At 50.6% G+C, this 21,892-nt stretch overlaps 9 protein-coding genes across 9 annotated transcripts; 5 read left to right on the top strand and 4 right to left on the bottom strand.

Moving 5' to 3' along the window:
• Positions 1–66: 66 nt before the first annotated feature.
• Positions 67–1,554, top strand: NAR1 (iron-sulfur cluster assembly protein NAR1; the record flags this gene model as incomplete). The annotated part of the gene is made up of 1 exon (XM_076687843.1): positions 67–1,554. One exon carries the CDS (start codon positions 67–69, stop codon positions 1,552–1,554), a length of 1,488 nt encoding a protein of 495 aa, XP_076537928.1.
• A 688-nt stretch (positions 1,555–2,242) lies between these two features.
• ZWF1 (glucose-6-phosphate dehydrogenase) lies at positions 2,243–3,727 on the top strand (the record flags this gene model as incomplete). Its single annotated transcript, XM_076687842.1, has 1 exon — positions 2,243–3,727. One exon carries the CDS (start codon positions 2,243–2,245, stop codon positions 3,725–3,727), a length of 1,485 nt encoding a protein of 494 aa, XP_076537927.1.
• Positions 3,728–5,977: 2,250 nt separating this feature from the next.
• GNA1 (glucosamine 6-phosphate N-acetyltransferase) lies at positions 5,978–6,532 on the bottom strand (the record flags this gene model as incomplete). The annotated part of the gene is made up of 1 exon (XM_076687841.1): positions 5,978–6,532. The coding sequence occupies one exon, from the start codon at positions 6,530–6,532 to the stop codon at positions 5,978–5,980; it is 555 nt and encodes a 184-aa protein (XP_076537926.1).
• A 1,109-nt stretch (positions 6,533–7,641) lies between these two features.
• Positions 7,642–10,242, top strand: TRVA0_080S00210 (glycoside hydrolase family 47 protein; the record flags this gene model as incomplete). The annotated part of the gene is made up of 1 exon (XM_076687840.1): positions 7,642–10,242. The coding sequence occupies one exon, from the start codon at positions 7,642–7,644 to the stop codon at positions 10,240–10,242; it is 2,601 nt and encodes an 866-aa protein (XP_076537925.1).
• Positions 10,243–10,368: 126 nt separating this feature from the next.
• TRVA0_080S00188 (uncharacterized protein) lies at positions 10,369–11,484 on the bottom strand (the record flags this gene model as incomplete). Its single annotated transcript, XM_076687839.1, has 1 exon — positions 10,369–11,484. One exon carries the CDS (start codon positions 11,482–11,484, stop codon positions 10,369–10,371), a length of 1,116 nt encoding a protein of 371 aa, XP_076537924.1.
• A 948-nt stretch (positions 11,485–12,432) lies between these two features.
• Positions 12,433–12,711, top strand: TRVA0_080S00166 (uncharacterized protein; the record flags this gene model as incomplete). Its single annotated transcript, XM_076687838.1, has 1 exon — positions 12,433–12,711. One exon carries the CDS (start codon positions 12,433–12,435, stop codon positions 12,709–12,711), a length of 279 nt encoding a protein of 92 aa, XP_076537923.1.
• Positions 12,712–13,341: 630 nt separating this feature from the next.
• GDH1 (glutamate dehydrogenase) lies at positions 13,342–14,706 on the bottom strand (the record flags this gene model as incomplete). The annotated part of the gene is made up of 1 exon (XM_076687837.1): positions 13,342–14,706. One exon carries the CDS (start codon positions 14,704–14,706, stop codon positions 13,342–13,344), a length of 1,365 nt encoding a protein of 454 aa, XP_076537922.1.
• Positions 14,707–15,604: 898 nt separating this feature from the next.
• On the bottom strand, positions 15,605–16,930 carry YTP1 (Ytp1p; the record flags this gene model as incomplete). The annotated part of the gene is made up of 1 exon (XM_076687836.1): positions 15,605–16,930. The coding sequence occupies one exon, from the start codon at positions 16,928–16,930 to the stop codon at positions 15,605–15,607; it is 1,326 nt and encodes a 441-aa protein (XP_076537921.1).
• A 953-nt stretch (positions 16,931–17,883) lies between these two features.
• Positions 17,884–20,653, top strand: SIN4 (Sin4p; the record flags this gene model as incomplete). The annotated part of the gene is made up of 2 exons (XM_076687835.1): positions 17,884–17,927; positions 17,983–20,653. The coding sequence occupies 2 exons, from the start codon at positions 17,884–17,886 to the stop codon at positions 20,651–20,653; spliced, it is 2,715 nt and encodes a 904-aa protein (XP_076537920.1).
• Positions 20,654–21,892: the final 1,239 nt, after the last annotated feature.

Genomic DNA, 21,892 nt, shown 5'->3' with positions numbered 1-21,892 from the left:
TAAGTGTAGCGGCCGGGAAATATATATCTCTCGAGTCTCACCACGCTCATTTGTAAGCCAATCACGATGAGCGCGATTCTGTCGAGTGAGGACCTGAACGACTTTATATCGCCCGGAGTGGCGTGTATCAAGCCGGTAGAAATCAAAAAGACCCAGGAGACAGCCGAGATCGAGATTGGCCAGGATGGCGAGGCGTTTGAAGTGACTCGCGACGGCGAGAAGCAGAGCCTCGAGGCAGCCCAGATCAGCCTGACCGACTGCCTGGCGTGCTCCGGATGCATCACCTCCGCCGAGAGCGTGCTTGTATCGATGCAAAGCCACAAGGAGGTTCTGGCTAGCGTTCGTTCGCCGCTGGCCAGGGACAAGGTGTTCGTAGCCTCGGTCTCCCACCAGGTACGAGCGTCGCTGGCAGCGGCCTACGGCATATCCGTCGAAGAGGCGGACTTTCGCATTAAGCACGTGCTTGTAAACCTTCTCGGGTTTAGGTACGTTGTTGGCCTCGAGGTTGGCCGGGCAATTGCGCTCGAGTACGGTGCGAGAGAGGTGGTTGAGCGAAAGGGGAGTGGTCAGACGGTGCTCTGTTCAAGCTGTCCGGGGTGGACGTGTTACGTGGAGAAGACCCATCCGCACGTCATCCCGTACCTCTCAAAAGTCAAGTCTCCGCAGCAAATCACAGGAAGCATACTCAAGAGGCTGGTGTGCGAGGAGCACGGAGTAGCCAAGGAAAATGTCTACCATTTGAGCATCATGCCCTGTTTTGATAAGAAGCTCGAGGCTTCGCGGCCCGAGTTTGAAAAGGAAGTCGACTGCGTCATTACCACCAAAGAAGTTGTCCAGCTCTTGCTTGATGAGAATGTTCCGTTTGAGGATATCGCGGTTACTAACCGGGACCATCTGTCTAACGAAGCGCTGGCCCCGCATAAATGGCCGCAGTTCGACGGGGGTCTCTCTTCATGGGCTTCCAACGCGGGGTCCTCGACGGGAGGGTACCTTGACCACGTTCTAAGCGCTCTAAGACAAGCCGCATTACCCGCCGAGACGGAAATCAGAGTCGTTCCGGGGAGGAACGTCGACACGGTCGATTATTTGGTTGTAGACTCCGCAAACCCGGACAAAATACTCGCCAAAGCCGCCAGAGTCTACGGGTTCCGCAATATCCAGAACCTGGTGCGGAAACTCAAGCAAACCCAGAAAGGCCCCCGCGCCGTCATGGTGCGGCGCGCCCGCCGCACCGAACAGGCCGCACAAGCCGCAGATACTGCGGCGCACCACACCTCTGCCGCCTACGACTACGTTGAGGTCATGGCGTGCCCTGGCGGGTGTATCAATGGTGGTGGCCAGATTGGGCGACCCGACAGCGTCAGCGACAAAGAGTGGCGTGCCCATACCGAGAAGCTTTACGAGTCAATGCCCAGCGCCACTGTTACCACTTCTATTGTTGATCGCTTCGTCTCTGGTGTGGACATACCTCGAGACGCGCTAGTCTATACGGACTTCCATGCCGTAGAAAAAGCTACCGATCCCGCCGCTATCGCAATTGGAACAAAGTGGTAACACTATTACTCTGGCTGCCCCCAGTTCTTGGGGGGACTGGTCCCCCCAAACCCCCCCCTGGGGCTCCGCTCCGCGGAGATAACGTTGATTTGTGAACGGGGGTTTGGGGGCAGAAGCCCCCAACTACGGGAGCTCGAGGGCTGGCCCTCGAACACACACACTACCAAGTACTATCATTTAGTACTGTATTACGGAGGCTACTAGCAGTAGCGGAGGGCTACATACCGGACCAATTGGCCATAAAACATGGCGAGTCTCGGAGTGGGGGAGACAAGACCGCGCCAAAATACGACAGACATACCCCCCTCCCTTCGACACACACCCCGACCCCGAAATGGCACGATACCGGAATATATTTTAACAGGGCTTTCCCCGGCAATTGAGCACCCTCGTAGCTCTCGTCTGAATATCTCCGAGGCGGACTTGGTTAAGTCGGCGGACTTTGTCGGGGGGGAGCGGCCCGTTCCGGCCAAGTGCGTCGCCCCACTGTGGCCCGCCCAGTGCCCAGCGGGTTGTTTTGTCCCAAGGTGTGGTGGGGGGTGGACCCCGTCGATAAAGGCCGGGCCTGACCCTTAGTAATGCGCCGGTCCCACCTTAAATAACGTTTTTGGCCGGGTGAAATTTGACAAACCTGACATCCACCCATTTCCTTCCCCCCCTTTGCGAGAGACTGAGGAGACAATTGAGAATGGGCGCGTTCAAGGACCACGTAGTGATTGTAGTAGCCGGGGCGTCCGGCGACTTGGCGAAGAAGAAGACTTTCCCGGCGCTCTTTTCTCTGTTCCGACACGGGCTGTTGCCTCAGTCGGTGCGAATTGTGGGCTACGCGCGGACGAAGATGGATGAGGCGGAGTACCACCGGCGGCTGGCGAGCTACTTCAAGCTGGAGGATGCTGGTGTTGAGCAGAAGGCGGCAGAGTTCAAGGCTCTGTGCACCTATGTGTCGGGCCAGTACGACGTCCCCGATGGGTTTATTAAACTGCGGGAGCACATTGAGGAGCTCGAGGCTGAGCCTGTGCGACAGGGATACAAGCGTAACCGTCTCTTCTACCTGGCGCTGCCGCCCTCGGTGTTTGGCCCAGTTTGTACCGGTATCCGACAGAATGTGTACCCGGGCGCCGATGGCGAGGCGAGACTCATTGTAGAGAAGCCGTTTGGGCATGACCTCGACTCGTTCCGAGAGCTGCAGGGCTCCATTGCTCCGCAGTGGCCCGAAGAGGAGGTGTACCGAATCGACCACTATTTGGGCAAGGAGATGGTCAAGAACGTGATCAATTTGCGATTCTTCAACCGGTTGTTTGAGTCGGTGTGGAACCGTGATAACATTGCGCTTGTTAAGATTCAGTTCAAGGAGCCGTTTGGTACTGAGGGTCGTGGCGGCTATTTCGACGAGTTTGGCATCATCCGTGATGTTATGCAGAACCATTTGCTGCAGGTGCTGTCGCTGGTTGCGATGGAACCGCCCAAGACGTTTGGTCCCGAGGATATCCGAGACGAGAAGGTGCGACTGCTCAGAGCAATTAAGCCAATTAACCTTGACGATGTCGTTGTTGGCCAGTACGACCGGTCTTTGGACGGCACCAAGCCTGCCTACACCGACGACGAGACGGTGCCTGCTGGTTCGCGGTGCAGCACCTACGCGGCTATCTCAATTGACATTGACAACGAGCGGTGGGCCGGCGTGCCGTTCATTATGACTGCGGGTAAGGCCCTCGACGAGGCGCTTGTTGACGTACGAATTCAGTTCAAGGAGTCGGCCGGGTTTGGCGACTACCCCAGCTCGCGAGACGAGCTTGTGCTGCGAGTCCAGCCCAAGGAGGCTATTTACATGAAGCTGGTGACTAAGTACCCCGGCTACGGCTCCAAGGTGGCCGTTTCGGACCTCGAGCTGCCTTATAGCAAGCGGTTCCCGGGCATTCGCATCCCAGAGGCTTACGAGGCACTTATTTTGGACGCATTGAACGAGGATCACTCGAACTTTGTGCGAGACGACGAGCTCGACGTGTCTTGGAGAATCTTCACCCCATTGCTCCAGCATGTTGAGAGCGCCGACACCAAGCTCGAGAAGTACCCATACGGTTCCCAGGGTCCGGCCGGGGCCAGCGGCTTGCTGACGAAGAAGGGCTACATTTCCGACGAGAAGAACCCATACTTCCCAGTCGCCAACTTGTAAACCGCATAAAACGCCCCCATGAAATGATCCTTTATGATTTATGTATCTACATTCGCTATTTAAAAAATACACTTTTGACGGATGTCCAAAAGCTCACAGAAGTGGTAAATTGGGGGGACTAGTCCCCCCAAACCCCCCTGGGGCTCCGCTTCGCGGAGATTTGTTACGGAGGGCTAGCCATTGTTGCGGGAGTGTCGATGGGAGTTTTGTTACAGTGTAACCATCCAAGATACGGGGGTTTGGGGGCAGAGCCCCCAACTACGGGAGCTCGAGGGCTGGCCCTCGAATACGATTGCGAGTGTAGCAATTGGGGGGACTAGTCTGGGGCTCCGCTGTCGGGGAGGATCTGGGGGCCCCTGAGCCGTGTTTGATTGGCCTGGGTCAATTAGAGATAGGCATGCACGGTTATGTAGTATTAAAAATGTGAAGATCTTTCTCAACACGGTCTTTTTTTTGACGGCTATCGATCGACCTAAACGTATTGTGGGGGAGAGTGCCCCGTCACTAGAAGTCGGAAAATCACGGTTCACACAGCAGAATATGCATGAACAAACAGTTTTTACCTCGTATTTCTACTAATCTTCTGCATGTATCAGAATATATATTGGTTCAAGGTACATTGATAGAATTTATGGTATCCGGAGGGCAACGTTTGAGTTGGTTGTATCAATTGATAACCATAGGCAACGGGTAAATAAGAAGAGCCGATATTGGCGAGATCTGGATACGTAGCCAAAAATCGTGCATAGCGCACGGCAATGCATTTGACTCGGTTAGAGAAAAAAAAATGTGTCACCATCATTACCGAACAAAATTGAACCAAGCGCAAGGCGATATTATACCGGGGATATAACAACCAGGTGTATTATATTTTCGTGTCTATGGAAATCTCAAGATCTAATGTTTCATGGAACTCGGTTAGTCATGTAGTAAGTTGGACCTCGGCTATAGCTTCGGCTAGTTGATAGAGTTGATGTAAAGAGTGCATGCTGTACCTTAGTACCGTACTTCACGTCATCGCAGTACCTAATCCCCCCACGTATTGATCGCAAAGATCTCAAGAGCGCTTTCCTCCAACCGGCTATAGTATGACGCTAATTGATTATAATTATAAACTCGACTATTGTGCCTCGGCTTCTTAGTCTATGCACCTTAGTACAGTACCTCACTTCATCACAGTACATAATCCCCTGCGTATGGATCTCAAGAGACCTTTCCACAGAGCTATAAAGTTAGTAGTACGATAATTGATGTTGCTGTAGTTATTGATATAAATAAACTCGGCTATAGTTGTACTTCGGCTGTTAACCTTTATACCCTACTTTAGGCTTAATCTGCTGTATATACCTGGTATGTCGCCTTCGTACAAATATAATGCTCAGGGGCCCCCAGATCCTCCGCGACAGCGGAGCCCCCAGAGGGGTTTGGGGGGACTGGTCCCCCCAATTGCTACACTCGCTATCGTATTCGAGGGCCAGCCCTCGAGCTCCCGTAGTTGGGGGCTCTGCCCCCAAACCCCCGTATCTTGGATGGTTACACTGTAATCCCTTGCCTATAAGGCTCTCCAGAGAGCTCTAGAGTTGGTAACAGTTGATAATAGCATACTATAAGTTGAGCTGTACCTAACCAAATACTATAGTACCGTAATTGCTGTTGCTAACTACTAGGCAACGGATAATTAACCAAAGATAGCAGTGTAACGTTGCGTAGCACGACACTGCCGGTAGTGTAGTGTAACAGTTCTGACAATGCAACCATAAAATTCGGAATTTCGCAAAAAATACCAACCCAAAGAGCAAAAAAATCTAATTGAACAAAATGAATATAGCAATATTCTCCAAAATTTGAAAATATCAACTTCAATATAGATGTACCCCTTGCTCTACCAATATTTGATTTTCAATTGCTAACGTGGTGAGGAATGGTGATGTTGGGGCCGGAAGCAACGGTGCAACGCTGGGAGGTTGCAACGGCTACCACAACCACACCAACAAACCAACAATACCACACCACCGTTGTAGCAACGAGGGATTGACAATGTTGACGTAGTATTGAAATCGTTTAGACAAGATATGAAATATTAATTTAATGTCTGACACTTGGTGCTTGGTACCTGCATCATCATCGCTTATCCAGGATCTGCTTATCCAGATCTGGGGTACATAGGTGCATCGTCATCTCTATTAACAAACCATTATACAACAAATAATATTAAAACAAAAAGATAATAAATAAAATCGTTCCCCGGTTTTACAACCGAACCTGCTCGTTGTTGAACTTGATGGACATCTGGACGCCAGCCAAGGAATAGCCGCACTTCTCGTAGAACTTGACATTGTGGTCGGAGCAGTCCAGAATCACCTTGTAAGCACCCTGGCTCTTACCAATGTTGGTCAATGCATGAATGATGTAGAATCCAAGCTTCTTGCCCTGCTCAGACCGCGCTACGGCAATGTCCTCAATATGGCCCACCAGGCCACACTCGTGAATGAGCTTTCGCTCAATGACAATAGACCCAACAGCCACCACCTGATCCTTTTCATTTGCAATGACAATGGTAAAGTACGTATCGTTTCGCCTCAGCCAGTAATCAAACTGGGCTTGGAACTGGCTCTTGGACACGTCACCAACAGTCGTCAGGACTCGCAACACATCAAGAACGCCCCGTTCGTAGTCACTGGCCCGCAGTGGTCGCAGAGTGTACCCTTCTGGCAGTTCTCTGGAGCAAATGGCTGGAATAATAGCAGCATCAAACAGCTCTGGCTCGACCAGGTGCTGAGTCTCGGTAACTGATGCGACAGACATGATATCTAAGGGCACGACTGGAAACGTGATGAAAGAAAATAAAAATGCGAACAGCTGGCTATAAAAGCGAATAAAAAACCAAGGAGAGCAAACTTGACAAAAAAAAGCTTTTGAAAGAAAGAAAGAAAGAAAAAAGGTTTACGCTCTGCAATAGAGCCTTAATTTATATTAACGCACACTCGCAACGCACAGCCAGGCCAAAAATACCCACGGACGCGTATCGGATGTATGTAATTCGTATGGTTGGTTGGTTCACTTTGAATGGATTGTCCGTTGCTTTTTTGAGCCGTTTTGCCGCTTGTGTATATTAAAGCCCGACTCAGTACTTTTCAGCACACCCCCTCCTCCCTGTACGTCACCCCCTCATCCATGGACCCTGAAAGACAACCATTTTGTAGTTTCCATTGTCAATGCGTGCCGTATATCGGAAAAAAAACGCTCTCTCCACAGCAGATCCCTCTTTGTTTAGATCTTTGTTATACGTGGAGGGAAGGCTGGCTATTGTCCATGACGACAAGGCGGATCTCTGATGCATGCACAGGGGAAAGGGGGGAGGTGGTTGGGTGTCGCGGTTGCTAAAATTAGCGCTCACATTGAGACACACTCTATTCGACATGAGATTCAGCACCAAACACCGAGGCCCAGCCCCAGGTGTACTACAGTAGTGTATTTCGTCAGCTGGCTCACTGTGTGAAATACGAGATGGTCTGGCCTGGTGTATATGTATACATTGTTCCCCGGTCCCAGATCCCCAGATTGTCATGTCTGACGCGTATATATATGTCGAGCAATGTTATGGAGAATTAAACACTTCCACGCACACACACACACACTTTCAGATGGCATCTTTGCCAAGAACCCTCCATTGAGGGGAGAACATGATAGCCAAGATTCGGCAGGCCTTTTCAATAGAGTAGAAGTACAGTAGTATAGAGGTGTAGCGTAACTAAAAGGCGATAAATGCATGTTAATTAATGCATTACACTAGCCCCACTGATTCCGCGTCTTCCCCCCTGCCTTGAACTTACAATAGCTAACAATTGCAAAGAAAATTAAAAGCTTAAAAGAAAAAGGCCGTCTCTCTATGACTTGGCAAGTAAACTGAAAGGATGTTGACCGCGATTTACTACAAAGCACGGCGACACCGGCTCTACATCACGCTGGCCGTGTTTCTGGTAGTGATTCTCGTGCAGTTCACAACCCATGAGACAATCCAGGCTAGGACTCTTGGGGTTGACGCCGAACTGCTCAACAGCTTCGCGCTACGAGCCGATGATGCGAGACCCGCCACTCCCGGAGAGTTGCCCCCCTTTGCCAGAGAAGAAGACAAGGTCTTTTCTGAGGCCATCGTACGCGAGGGTAAGGCGCTACCACCAAAGTTGCCCCATGTCGCCAAGTTGGACGAAGGAAGAGGAAAGTTGGATGAATTGGATGAAAAGGGAAAATTGAGGCTGCCCAAACTGAACCAAGCAGACATGTCTCCCGGAAGACCGCGTCGCCCTGAGCGGGCAGATCCACTGATGAGACTCAAAGGGCTACTGGGTGGGCTTGACTTCACGCAGTATGAGATCCTGACGAGGGGAGACGGCGCCGCACGCACCAACAGAAAGAGCACCACGCGCCTGCCGAGCGCCATTGTGCCGCGAAAAGACAAGTTCCCTGCCGGTGACACCATCCGCGTGCCGCCGCCCAAGATGCGGCTCAGCCCGGTGCAGTCTAACATTGTCGAGTCGGACGTGGCCAAGACAACGCGCCGCACGCGGCGCGAGGCGGTGCGGCGCGCCATGCAGATCTCGTGGCAGCAGTACCGGCACTATGCGTGGGGATACGACGAGATCAAGCCGGTTTCGCAGACGGGTTCGAACCCGTTCCTGGCATGGGCCGCGACCATTGTCGACTCGCTGGACACGCTCAAAATCATGGGGCTCGAGGCTGAGTATCGGGAAGCCCTAAACTATATCGCCCAGATTGACTTCACTTCGACCTTCCGCAAGGACATTCCGCTGTTTGAGACGGTGATCCGCTATCTTGGAGGGTTACTAGCGGCGTACGACTTGTCCGAGGGTAAGGACGCTATTCTGCTCACCAAGGCAAAGGAGCTGGCCGATAATCTTATTGGCGCCTTTGACACGCCCAATCGCATGCCAATGACGTTCTACCAGTGGACAGACAAGGATACGCGGCTAAAGTACCGTGCCGGTACCGACTCTGGGTTCTCGGAGGTGGCTACTCTGGCGTTGGAGTTCACTAGGCTCGCCCAATTGTCTGGCAACGACACGTATTACGACGCCGTGGCGCGAATTACTAATGCTATGTACGACTATGCGCCCAAGTCTACCCTGCCGTGGCTCTTTTCGACGACGGCTGACCTTTCGGGATGTAAGATAGACAACTCGGAACTCATCGACCCCCCGTCCCTCGTCACGGAGACAGACCTCAAGGAAAGCAGGCTCCAGCCATTCGCCGCGGATTCTGGATCCACAGAGGCCGGCCGGAAGCTCGCCGAAAAGATTATGGATAATTCGGAACTTCTTAAGAGAAGCGTTGAAGCGTCCCCCGAGAACGTGGCTCTCCAGAACATGGTCAAGGAAAGGCCCAAGGTACGTGAATCGCCGTCTAGCGATGATTCCAGCGACGACAAGACACCAGTTCTCGTGCCTACCGGGCGTGGTAATTTCATGCAGGGCTGGTGCCACCCAAGCGCTGCGTTCCGAAAGGGCGCCCATGCCTGGCCCGAGAGTTTCACAATGGGCTCGCTCGTAGACTCGGCATACGAGTACTATATGAAGATGTACCAGTTACTGGGAGCAGGCGAGCCCAAGTACGAAGAGCTCTACGTCAACATGGTTGAGGCTGCCAAGATCCACCTCATCTTCAAACCCAAGGTACCAAACAACGACGGCATTCTCTTTGCCGGAACCAAGGCAATTCGTTCGGACGGCTCGGCCGACGAGACGTACGAGATGACCCACCTCACCTGCTTTGCTGGCGGCATGTTTGCCCTGGCAGGCCGGCTGCTGAACCGGCCCCAGGACGTAGATCTCGGCGCCCGGCTGACCCAGGGGTGTGTTTGGGCGTACAACTCGACGCGAAGCGGAGTCATGCCCGAGTCGTTCCTTGTAGACAAGTGCCCAGGGAACGACTGGGATGCTCCTTGCAAGTTTGATCTTGAGGAAGCTCTTCATGGAACCCATGAAAATCCGAACCGTGTAGACGTAATCGGTTCGCCTAATGGCAAGTACACACGCCCCATTGTCGAGCGTGTCAGAGACGAAGAAGGCAACATGCGGTGGCCCGTGTTTGGCGTCTACGACCAGCCCTATGAGTTTTACCGCATGGACGCGCGGTATCTGCTGCGCCCCGAGGCAATTGAGTCTGTCTTTTACATGCATCGTATTACCGGCGACGAGAATTGGCTCAACCATGGGTGGCGGATGTTCCAGTCGGTCACGAAGCTCACACAGATCCTTGGCGGAGAAGATAATAATACTGTTGTTGGATACAGCGCGGTTAGCGACGTGACTGATAACAATGGGCCTGGCAAGACTGAGGACCCGAAGCACCCGTACTACTTGGATAGTGCTGAGAGTTTCTGGATGGGCGAGACGCTCAAATACTTTTATTTATTGTTCGACGAGGACGATCATATTTCTTTGGATGATTATGTGTTCAACACTGAAGCGCACCCATTCAAAGTGCCCAAGCTATAGCCTGCGTATAGCTGAATTTCATATATTTCCTCCTTTGCATTTTCGTTATGATAAATGGCTATTGAAGCATGCGTCCTTTATTGGTTAGGTACTTACAAAAGCAATAGTATATGATGAAGTTTTTGTTTAGAGAAAGAGAAGAGCCGCAGCTGGGATGACAAGAAAAGCACCCTTTTGCGACAAGATATTTGCGCCATTCTCGGCTCCTGAAGCCTCAGCGGCAGTACTAGAGGCAGAACCGCTAGTTGAGCCACTGGTAGAGGAATGGGACGGGGAAGAGGACTTGGTAGACTGAACCACAGAGTCTGTGGCCGAAGATGAGGGGGAACCAGCTGTAAAAGTGCCGGATGCAGATCTAGTAGCTCGAGCAGAGGTCTCAAGAATAGTCTCTGGTGACTTGCCGCCAGAAGCAACAATAACAGAAGAAGAAGAAGCACCCGAGGAGGATGGGGAAGACGTGCCGAGATCGTTTACAGCGGAATTTAACTGTTTAACCTCGGTGTCGCAGCCAAGAGATGGAGTGTTTTCTACTGCAGTAGCAGCCCCAGATATCTTTCGACTCAGCTGGTCCTTCTTGCTGTTCCCGCTAAGGTTGATTTGCTCAATGGTATTGGCCATTTCGCCCATCATTGGGCAAGTAAAAGAGGATTGGATCTTCGAGGCAGTGACACCGCTATCATGCGCAGTCTGTTCCCCAGCATTTTTAATGATGTTGAGTCCTCGGTATGCGCCATAAGACAAGACACCGTCAGTGGTTCCGTCGAACATGTCATTGTCTGAATCATCACTCTCGCTGCCATTGTCGTCGGAATCATCGTTGTCATCATTGTTGTTTCGCTTAAAGAGGGAACGCTTCCTGCTGTTGCCAAGTTTGCTCTGGACTTTGTTTATTGCGGAATTCAGATCGTCCAATTCGCTGCACTTGAGGTCATTATTGGAAGAGACAACATTGGAAAGTCGTTTGCCTCCATTCACAAGTCGGTTCATCTGTCCCCTGGTCTGGCCATCTGGGTAGTCGCTATCGAGATCATCTAGTCCGTCCTGAATTGACTTGGCGACCTCACCAGCGACGGGACAGATAAACTTGGAAGCAACGTCTTTGGCATTGATATTGTCGTCCTGGGCCATTTGCGAAGTCTGGGCCAAAACTTCAGTCATCGAGCTGGTGTACTGAAACAGGGCTTGAGGATCGTGGCTAGCAAGGGCCACGGAGGAGATAGCTGCAATGGTGGTGAACTTCATTTTACTCCAACAAAATATTCTGATGGTTATAACGCTTTAGAGGGAAATACGATCCATTTATAGATTTCAATCTACTACAATTTTATATTATTTATGCTAATACCCATCAGATGATGTCTTACCTATTCCATAGAGTAGCTAACTACCCCAGGCGATGAGAGCTCGATGGCTAGTGAGACTGGCTGAAACACAGCCACCAACGTCGTGTGGCTTCCATGCATTGAATTTCAGTGCAATTGCATTGACAGATTCACTTCGGCTGTGCAATGGGTTTTCGATGAACCTCAGTTGCAATCCCCCTTTTACTCGTCATTGGTAAGCTTCCCCACAGTCCATCCATACTGAAGATTCAACTCCACAAACCTTATTCAAACACAGTTTAAAAAAAAACAGACTCCAGATGTTGCTCTCTGCTCAATTAAGTAGCATGGAGCAGGCTTAGTCGCCAATTGCCAAGCCTGGCTCGGCACTATGGCTTAATCATGTGTGCGGCTGACCGAGATGATCAGGGCGCACCCTCGGAGTTCTCCGTCAACCTCATCGCATATGGCCAGCTTCACGTACATATAATGCTTCAAAAATGCGATATCCCACACGCTGACAGATGGCCTCTACTCAGCCGCAAGCCGCAAGCCATTATACCGGCAATCTCAATTGAGCTGGAGGCTTGTAAAGGCCAAGAGGATCGACGCGCTCTTCAATGCATGCCCCACACCACTGCAACAATACCTTGTACTATGAATCGGTAGTATAGGTGGCATTACATATACTGTATTGTATTTTTCGGTTAAAAACTCTTGTATTTCCCGTACTACACGTACTCACATGGCTATCATGGCGAAGCAAGTGGTTTCTACTGACAAGGCTCAGTCACTCCCCGTGTTCTCTCAGGGAATTATCCACAATGGCGTAGTGTACTGCTCCGGTCAGATTGGCATCGACCCGGCGATGAACAAGCTGGTTGAGGGCGATATCAAAGCCCGCGCCCGGCAGATTCTGACAAATCTGTCCAATGTACTTGAGTCTGCCGGCTCGAAGCTTGAGAACATAATCAAGGTGAACATTTTTCTCACCGACATGGCGAATTTCCAAGCGGTGAACGAGGTCTACGTCGAGATGATGCCCCAGCCGATGCCGGCGCGAACATGCGTAGCCGTTCACCAGCTTCCGTTCTACACCGACATTGAAATCGAGTGCTCCGCTTTCATTGATGGGAAATCTGAATAAACTGCTTCGTTGAGTAATTCGGCATGAATAAACTGCTTCATTGAGTAATTATACGGAATTGGAATAAACTGCCAAGGAAAATGTAAAACACTTGAGATGTGGATTGAATACATTTCCAATGATGTAACCTTGCTCATCAATTCGCGAACCATAAGTACCAGCATTACATGAAATCACAAAAATGTCACCATGAATATATAGCTAACATAACTATCAAAGTCGCCGGCTAATACGAGCCGTTTAATGTCAGCCGATGTCATCAGTTTCAGAGATTATCTCCGATCTGGTTCACTGAAACTCATCTCTGTAGGTGGTAGACCATACCGAGACCGGAGCGGAACCAATCGGGGCCGGAACGGTATCGGATACCTCATGTTGATATGTGACAGTCTATTAGATCTCATTCCTTTTTTATCATTAGAGGGAAATAGTAGACGTTAGATATTAAAAGATCATTTTGATGATAGAAATAAATAGAATCTACAGGTAACCGGCAGTAGAATACCAATAAGTAGTATGTAAATAGTTTTCAAAAAGTTCATTACTAACAACTCAATCGTAAAGAATCATAAAATACACCGTTAAAAGAGATCATAAAAAATGCGTTAAAAAGAAGGGGAGGAGGCGAATTTACCAGAACTCACCAAGGTCCTTCATGGCGTGGGCAACCTTGACGAAACCAGCAATGTTGGCACCCTTGACCAAAGATGGAAGGCCGCTGTTGTTCTCAGAAGAGTAGTTCTTGGCAGTAGAGACACAAGTGTTGAAGCAAGTGACCATAATGTCCTTGAGCTTGCCATCAACCTCCTCAGAGGTCCAGGAAGATCGCTGAGAGTTCTGGGCCATCTCGAGACCAGAAACAGCAACACCGCCACAGTTAGCGGCCTTGCCTGGGCCGTACCAGATGCCACCGGCGGTCTTCATTCGCTCGTTCTCAAAGACCTCAATGGCCTCCATGGTGGAGCCCATGTTGGAGCCCTCGGCAATGTACTTGCAGCCGTTGGCAACCAGAGCCTGAGCCTCCTCGCCAGAAACCTCATTCTGGGTAGCACATGGCAGAGCAACGTCGACCTTGCCGGCGTGGACCCATGGTCGAGCACCTGGGATGTACTTGAACTTTGGAGAGAAGTCAGACTCGAGGGAAGCAAGCTGCTTTCGGACGAGCTTGATTTCGGCGATCTTGGAGATCTCCTCGGCGTTGAAGCCCTCCTCGCCCTGAGCAAGGAAAGCGCCTCGAGAGTCAGAGAGGGAGACAACGGTACCGCCGAGCTCAATGACCTTGAGAGCAGCGTACTGGGCAACGTTACCGGAGCCGGAGATGGCGACTCGCTTGCCAGCGAAAGTCTCCTTGCCCTCAGTGGCGTACTTGATCATCTCGTCAACGTAGTAGACAAGACCGTAGCCAGTGGCCTCTGGTCGAATGAGAGAACCACCCCAGGTGAGGCCCTTACCGGTAAGAACACCCTCAAACTGGTTTCGCAGCTTCTTGTAGGTACCAAACAGGTAGCCAATCTCTCGGCCGCCAACGTTGATGTCACCAGCTGGAACGTCAGTGTCCGGGCCAATGTGTCGCTGCAATTCGGTCATGAAGGCCTGGCAGAATCGTCGAATCTCATTGTCGGATCGGCCCTTTGGATCAAAGTCGGCACCACCCTTACCACCGCCCATGTTGAGGCCGGTGAGAGCGTTCTTGAAGATCTGCTCATAACCCAAGAACTTGAGGACCGAAAGGTTGACAGTTGGGTGGAATCGGAGACCACCCTTGTATGGACCAAGGGCAGAGTTGAACTGGACTCGGTAGCCTCGGTTGACCTGGATATCACCATTGTCGTCCTCCCAGGTGACACGGAACTGAACAATTCGCTCTGGGATCGAGACGATTGGGATCAGCTTCTCAAGGTGTGGGTTCTGCTCGAACAGAGTCGAGTCCTTGAGGGTGGAGTACAGCTCATCGTAGGCCTGCTGGAACTCTGGCTCGTATGGAATAGTGGACATTGTTAATTAATTAGTAGTAGTCTCTAAGCTTGGGTAGCTGATGATGATAAGAAAGAGAGAAAAAAATAGGCGACATGGCAATGGATATTTATAATTTTTCCCGGGGCCTTTTTGCCCTGCCCATCAAGGTGAAACTCGCAATGGTCTTATCTCTGTGCGTCGAGAGCCAATACTGACTCGGAATCGGGTATGAGGGCCCCCCATTCAACGGTTCATTCCAAGTCTCTGATTGGGTCCTCGGATTAACCCTTAGGCTGAAGCCTGGCGATATGCGACCCCGGGAGAAACGCGATCTGCGCCCATACGTCAGGCAGTTTTTTTTCCGGCCGGTTAGCCGAGGGTCATTTATTCGTTCCGTGGTAATGGAAGAGATGGTTCAAACCGGTGCGGCTCGGGTTTAAACCATGTCAAAAATGGCTCCAAAAAAAATTCCATTCAGGATTTAAAGAAAAAAAAAGAACACAATAAGGACTAGAAGAAGGGATAATGGAGGAATATGCACCTCTGGCTATCAATGTGCGTTCGGTGAACACCTATCCTGCGTCAGTGTACCAGTCCCAATTTTTCGATGCTTATCGCGATGGAAGGCCGTCGCTGATTGGCTAGGGGACCCACTGGACTGTGTCGGCCGAGGAACCTCCCACGCGCGGAGCCCGGGTCCCACAACCATACGACATGTTCCCAATAGCCACTACACGACACGAGTTCTACCATTATAGGTTCGTGGGGTACAAGGAAGAGGCAATTGAATTGAATACATCATTTACAAAACTGTAAACCCCCGTAAGGAGCCCTCCGCGCAGCGGAGCCCCGGGGGGTATGGGGGGCTGGCCCCCCATGATCAGACCACCACCATCAAGTACTACCGTAGTGGTCGTGTAGCAGCATATGAAGAAGGTTAGTGGAGATCATCGTCGTCGGACAAAAACGGTTCGAGTTCGATATCTTGGGAATGGACATCTCTGATTGGCTGGGGGCCGGCGGGGGCGGGCGGGTTTGGCCGACTTCGGGGCGTCTCAACCATTTGGGACGGCGAAGACGGAGGCAGCTCGTAGTAGTCGCCGACCGTGGTGGTGTGAGCCGCACTGTCTCCAGACCGGAGCATGACGTAGAGGTTGACCAGGTAGAGGATGAGCAGGAAGAGCAGGAACGCCACGGCGGACATGACGAGCACGTATGAGCCGTGCATGATGCCTGCGGCATTGAGCAGCTCCATCTGTTCTTCGGTGGCCCCCATGAAGAGGATGCCGCTCTCAATGAGCAGGAACGGGGTCAGGTACTGCCAGGCCCTGATCTGGGGGCCTCCACCCCTGTGCGGGGCGTCCCGGAGCACAAAAGAGATCTCAATGACCCGGACCAGCCCGGCACCCATCAGCGTGTAGCCAAACACGGTGTGGACCATGGTTGATACCATGAGGTTCTGAGAGTGCTGGGACATGGCGTACCCTGTAAAGATCATGACGAGAGCCGGAACGTGGTTACGCCGGGGGCGGCCCGTGGACCAGTCCTTGGAGAGATAGAGTCCGACGAGGCCAGCCGCCCACCAGATGATTCCCATCGACGTGTGCTGAAGATCCTTGTGGTTCCAATCCTGCCCCCACCGGTGTTCCGTAAAGGTGTTAACGATACCCCACAGCGTGATCATGAGCGAGTCGTAGAACTCCTGCGATTTGTTGGTGCGATACAGGAAGCCCTCGCCGACAAAGAGCATTGTGGTGAGGAAGAACCCGTATGCAATGAACGAGGAGCCCATGATCTCGTGCGCCAGGCACTGGCCCAGGTGGTCGTCGTGGCAGAACCCGGGGATCGTGATGGCGCCAAACAGCATCTGAACCCAGCTCATGGGCGGAAACGCAATGGCAATGATGAGATGCACTTTGACCAGAACGCGCCGCACGCGGCCCAGGAACCCTTTTTCAATGTGGAGCTTGAGAATGACCCCTAGCACTACCTGGCACAGTGCTGTGAGCATGACCCACGACGAGAACCGTGCGTGGATATTACCGGCCGGGAATTGACGTCCCTTGTGGGCGTGTCCCAGGAAGTAGCCGACCAGGGCCACCGACCCGCTTAGTGTCTGGACGGGGACATGCCACCGTGACCTCGTAAGGCCGCATACCATCCCGGTCGGGAATAGGATGCCAAATGCGAGGCCCATGAGGAGGATGTGCATCCATAGGATGGCGTCAAGGGGTTCGCCGGTGACGAACTCGCCCTCTGGCATCTCATGATGCTCGTGTCGCGCGATTAAACTCATCCAATAACCGTGCAGCTATTTCCAACCCTCTTTTATTATTTTGAGGGTTTCCGCCAATCTAGTATACTGCACTTGTTTATAATCTAAGCGCAGAACCGATTAAAGAGCCTACGAAGATGACTTGGTCTTTTTTTTTCGCCAAGGTCAGGTTATATTTCACACTGTTCTCCCCCTGTCGTATGGAAGGCTCGGAAGCCGTGGGCTCCCACCGCGCGCTACGAACATCGCCTTGCCCATCCCCTACTATTACAGCTACCAGTTACAACTTATCAATTGGTAGTCTAAAGGACCTGTAGGTACAAATTGGGGGGACCAGTCCTCCCAAACCCCCCTGGGGCTCCGCTTCGCGGAGATATTGTAGTAACGGTACTATTATACTATACTACACTGGTAACAATATTTTGAGTATGCTAGATTTGTGTCGTATTGTAAGTTATGTAGTGTTATACGGTATTCCATCGACATTTTTACCTTCATTATACCAGCATCTCCGATTTGTGTATGCAGTTCCTTCAGTAGCTCATATTAGTTGGCATGGAATGGAGATGGCCTGTAGGTTGATGTATAACCTAGGGTCAATTGAGGTGTACTCAAGTCCTTTAGTGGTGCAGTTGACCTGCTGTTACAGCCGCACATCATGCCGCAACCCCCTGGCAGACCGTGTAAATGCGAGAAGCAAGGTGAACTGGGGGAATTTTTCGATTGGTATGCTCTAAATAAATTCCACTATTAATATATACAAAATTTAATATAAATATCCTTAATATTTCGCTAATCACATATTATCGACGATATATGGTAGCCTATAACTTAATGGTGCGCGCTCCACACTTCATGACCACCACTGAAAAAGTCGCGACGCTCCGAAAAGCTGCCGTGAGCGAACAATAATCCACTTAAACACAACAACCGGCTGGCAAATGGCGTCGAAGATTGCCCGGTTGCAACGGTCAGGGTGTAGCGAGTAAGTACCTCCAAAAAATTTTGTAACGCGTCTGCTAACCCCGAGATAAATCCAGCTCAATAGCGTGGTCCAAGAACGGAGCTATTGCTCGCATATGGAAGTCCACCGCCTACATCAGCTACTTGGTATGCAAGAACGGCCGGGACTGGGAGATTGCAGCTCCCGTGGCGATTAACGCGATAGAAGGCGCTCTGCTGTGCCATGTCAGCTGGAGCCCCAGTGGAGCTGATCTCGCATGCATAGACACCCAGGGCGATATATCCATCCACTCGCTCGCCAGCGGTACTGGCGTGCAGTGCGTATTCAACCCGAAAACTACCACTAATGCCATCCAGCAGCAGTACCCCAACCACGAGACTAGTGCAATTGTCGGCTTCAAATGGCTGGATCTCGATAAGGGCTTGTTGGTCGCCTCTCCTGCCATCAGAAACCCCCCGCAAAGCGCCTCTTCGGGCGGCAGTGGTGGCTCAAGCAGGAGCGACGCTTCTTCATTAGCGCAGTACGGCCTGTGCCACTCGAAGCCGATGGGCCCATACAACCCACTACCCAATAAACAGGCCTGTGTAGCAATAACCCGCAAGGGAGAACTAAAGCTCATGGCACAGTCCTCCGAGGAACTAAGGTACTTCGAATTGTCAGCAATGCTGGACTCCGGAAGTAGTTCCAGTGCGCTGCTAACCCACGCATCCATAAAGGGTACCAAGGACAATGCTCTCCAGATCGTCACTTACAGCAACCGCGACAACGCCGTCAAAGTGTACCGTGTAGTAATCGAGTGGGCACCCAAACTCAACAACAACCAGCTCCAGAGCACAGCATTTGCCAAGCTCGTCGTCAAGAGACTCGCAAACACTATGATCGCCCCACAGCAGCCCGTGACCCATCTCTTCTGCGTGCCAAACCTCCAACTTAAAGGTCCAAATATCCAGCCGAATGGCACAGAGTCCGACGAACTGCTCTATGTTATCACTAGCGACGGCACAAAGACAAAAGGCTATCAGTATGAGCTCTCGACCAAGCCTATAACTCTTCACAGTAGCTTCTTCAATTTGTCCACACGGCGCGACTCTGCTGGCGCAAGCGGAGAGTCCGATACCTCGCTGATTCTGCAGGAACAGTTTGACATCGATAGCCCTGTCCTGTCAATTGCTTCGGCCTGCCAAGATACATTTATTTATTACGCCTGCGCCGACGGCTCGGTCAACTTTATCCGCCGCCAGCCATACCCTACACTGTCGAACACGAGCGCTCGTCCACTGCTGAATCTCACCGATGTCGGATTCATGTTCCCCAAACCAGAGGAGATCATCCTAGATATGTGCTTGTCACCGAACATGAGCTCTTATCTCTACTTGGTCCCCGCAGACAAAGAGGAGGAGAACTGTCCGCAGCTCAAGATTAACTACATGTCTCTCGGGAACATTTCAGACAAATCCGATGATGAGCTCGGTGACACAGCTGTGGCACTGGCGCTGCGGAATTCAATCTGCTGCTTCAACAGCCTGGTCACCGAGGATGTGCTGATTATAATGAAGCGTATCCTCTCCCAGCTCCAGAAAAAAGACACCAAGAAAGCAGAATGGTTCCTGCACACGCTTCTGCGAGAGGCCCACCGAGGGATAAACTTCACCCTTGACTTGCCGAAAGACTACCAAGTCGACAAAATCATTGTCAACCCATCGTTGCAGCGATTGCTCTCCATGCAAGTCGCATTAGGTACTGATTTGGAATGGTCGAGAAACGCCATGTCACGCGTCGGCTGGGGCATCCTCAACTTGCGCCTATTGGCGTTTGCCCTAACCTTCATTCTGCGGGCAGTTTCGACGCAGAGCAAGTCAAACACAGGAATGACAGACCTAGAGCAAAAAGCCAATCATCTGCAATCAATCGTTGGACTTGTCCGATGGCTCACAGACTTGATTGTTTTCATTTGCCAGGACCTCTACCTAATGACCGTGAAACCAAATGCAAAAGTAGAGGCTCTCGCCTCTAACTCCGCCTCAGCGTCTGGATCTGGAACTGGCCCGTTAATGAACTCTGTTCCCCTTGCATTGTTGTTGGGAAAAGTCCCTCGAATGCTGCTGCTCTACTCGCTAAGAGGTGTCCGTGGCCTTGAGCAGGTTGCTGCGAAGTTGGTTGAACAAGAGCAGAACTCCATGTTTGGTGTCAATCATACTGCTTTGAGAAGGTTACGTGAAACCACTCAATTCTCACCGCAACCTTTGGCAACGTTTGAGAAAATGCTCAGTGATATTGATACTGCAATGAAGAATCTGTACAACTCTGCTGCTCCACACGATCGACTCGAGCTGGAGCATTCGCTAATCCTGCGTGGCGATATCCCGGCTAAGCTTGGCCCAATGGTCAGAGGGACATTCGATGCATATAAAAAGAACCTACTTCCGGATACAAATGTTCCCGTTCTCTATTTTTATGATGCTTCTTGGGTGGGACTGAGTGCTACTAGGGACAGTGATGACAACGATGTTGATGCAGACACTGAATCGCTAGCCGCATGTATCGACAGCCTCGCTTTTGACAACGACGGTGATTGCATTGACGTCATTCGAAAAACATTGCAATCAAAATTATCACCAACTAGATACTGCACTCGATGTGGCAATATTTCGCGCCTCTATGATGATGAAATGCTGTCTCAGTGGACAGTCGCATTCCAGAAGTACTGCTTGTGTGGTGGCAATTGGTATACAAAAGAGTCTCACTAATTTATATAACCTATGTACACATTTATAGAGTGTATTACCTTGAATTGTTTTACTGTGGACGTCATTAGGCAAATATAACCGTAAGATCATGGTTTGTAGTTCCATTTGACGAAATATTGACATAGGCTTTTGTCACGGTTACAAATTGGTTTCATCTCTAATACCTTAAGTTTGGCCAACTGTAAGAGATTTAATTCGTTCGAAGAATGATAGCTACGGGTTTCGCAGGAGCCAGTTGAACTCTAGGTATAACAACTGATGTTTAGGTATACCGGTAATTGATATCCGGAGCTACCTTATTTATCTATACGCACACCTGTACAATCCCGTAGTGCTAGCGATGGATATGCTCCTGGCAATTGTCAACTAAGTGATATAACGTTAGGTATCGGTAAAATACCTTCAGCAAAATTAAAATTAGTTAGATTAACTGTAAATTTTAATACCGGTACTTACATGTTATTTTATTTTTTTTTTATATTAACTTATCAGAATCTATTATCCTCATAATAATACGTTACTATCATTACAACTTCCCATAAAAATGTCAAATGACTGTTGTGACTGGTATATTATGGTGCGCAACGCTGACTATATCCCTCGGGAAGTATCGCTGACACTATCAGCATCGCATGGTATCACTCAAGTAACTTTGAGACTGGCCGTTCCTTTATAACTCTAACGGCGAATCCATTGTCCATGGGGTGACAGAACACCACGTACGATGAAGTGACTAAGTGTGCCCATAGCACACTCTGGTAAACTTGGTACGATCCACAATGACCAAACGCTGAAATAGATGTAACTCGTAACCTGTGAATATTATTGCTTGTGCTCCACAACCTCAACACTTTTCTCCTGTTTTAAGCGCTTAATTCAGATCTAGCCATCATAGACATGGTCATCGTCCAATCACTTCTGCCATTACTCCCGGCTCACAATACTGAAGCCATTGTTGTGTGAAAAGTTTGTACATTCAGCCAACATTGGATTGTATTACAGTACAGTGTTCTCTCCGATTTCACTACACGCTTGTACAATGATTATAACTAAGCTAGCCCAAAGCGCTTCAAGAGTTTTTGATAGTTTTAGGGACAGAGAGTGGAGGTGTTTGTTGGGTTCCAGATAAGAATGCACCAGGATGCACCTCGACGCATAACACAACAATTGTGGAGAATTATGCAGGGTGTTCCCCAGAGAGGTAGACTCCTTGGAACGTGCTTATGTGCTGAAGCCAAC

The sequence above is a fragment of the Trichomonascus vanleenenianus genome (genome assembly GCF_965637985.1).
Source record: "Trichomonascus vanleenenianus strain CLIB 3782 genome assembly, contig: TRVA0_080S, whole genome shotgun sequence".
Classification (NCBI taxonomy): Eukaryota; Fungi; Ascomycota; class Dipodascomycetes; order Dipodascales; family Trichomonascaceae; genus Blastobotrys; species Blastobotrys vanleenenianus.
This window is presented reverse-complemented; position numbering and strand designations above follow the sequence as displayed.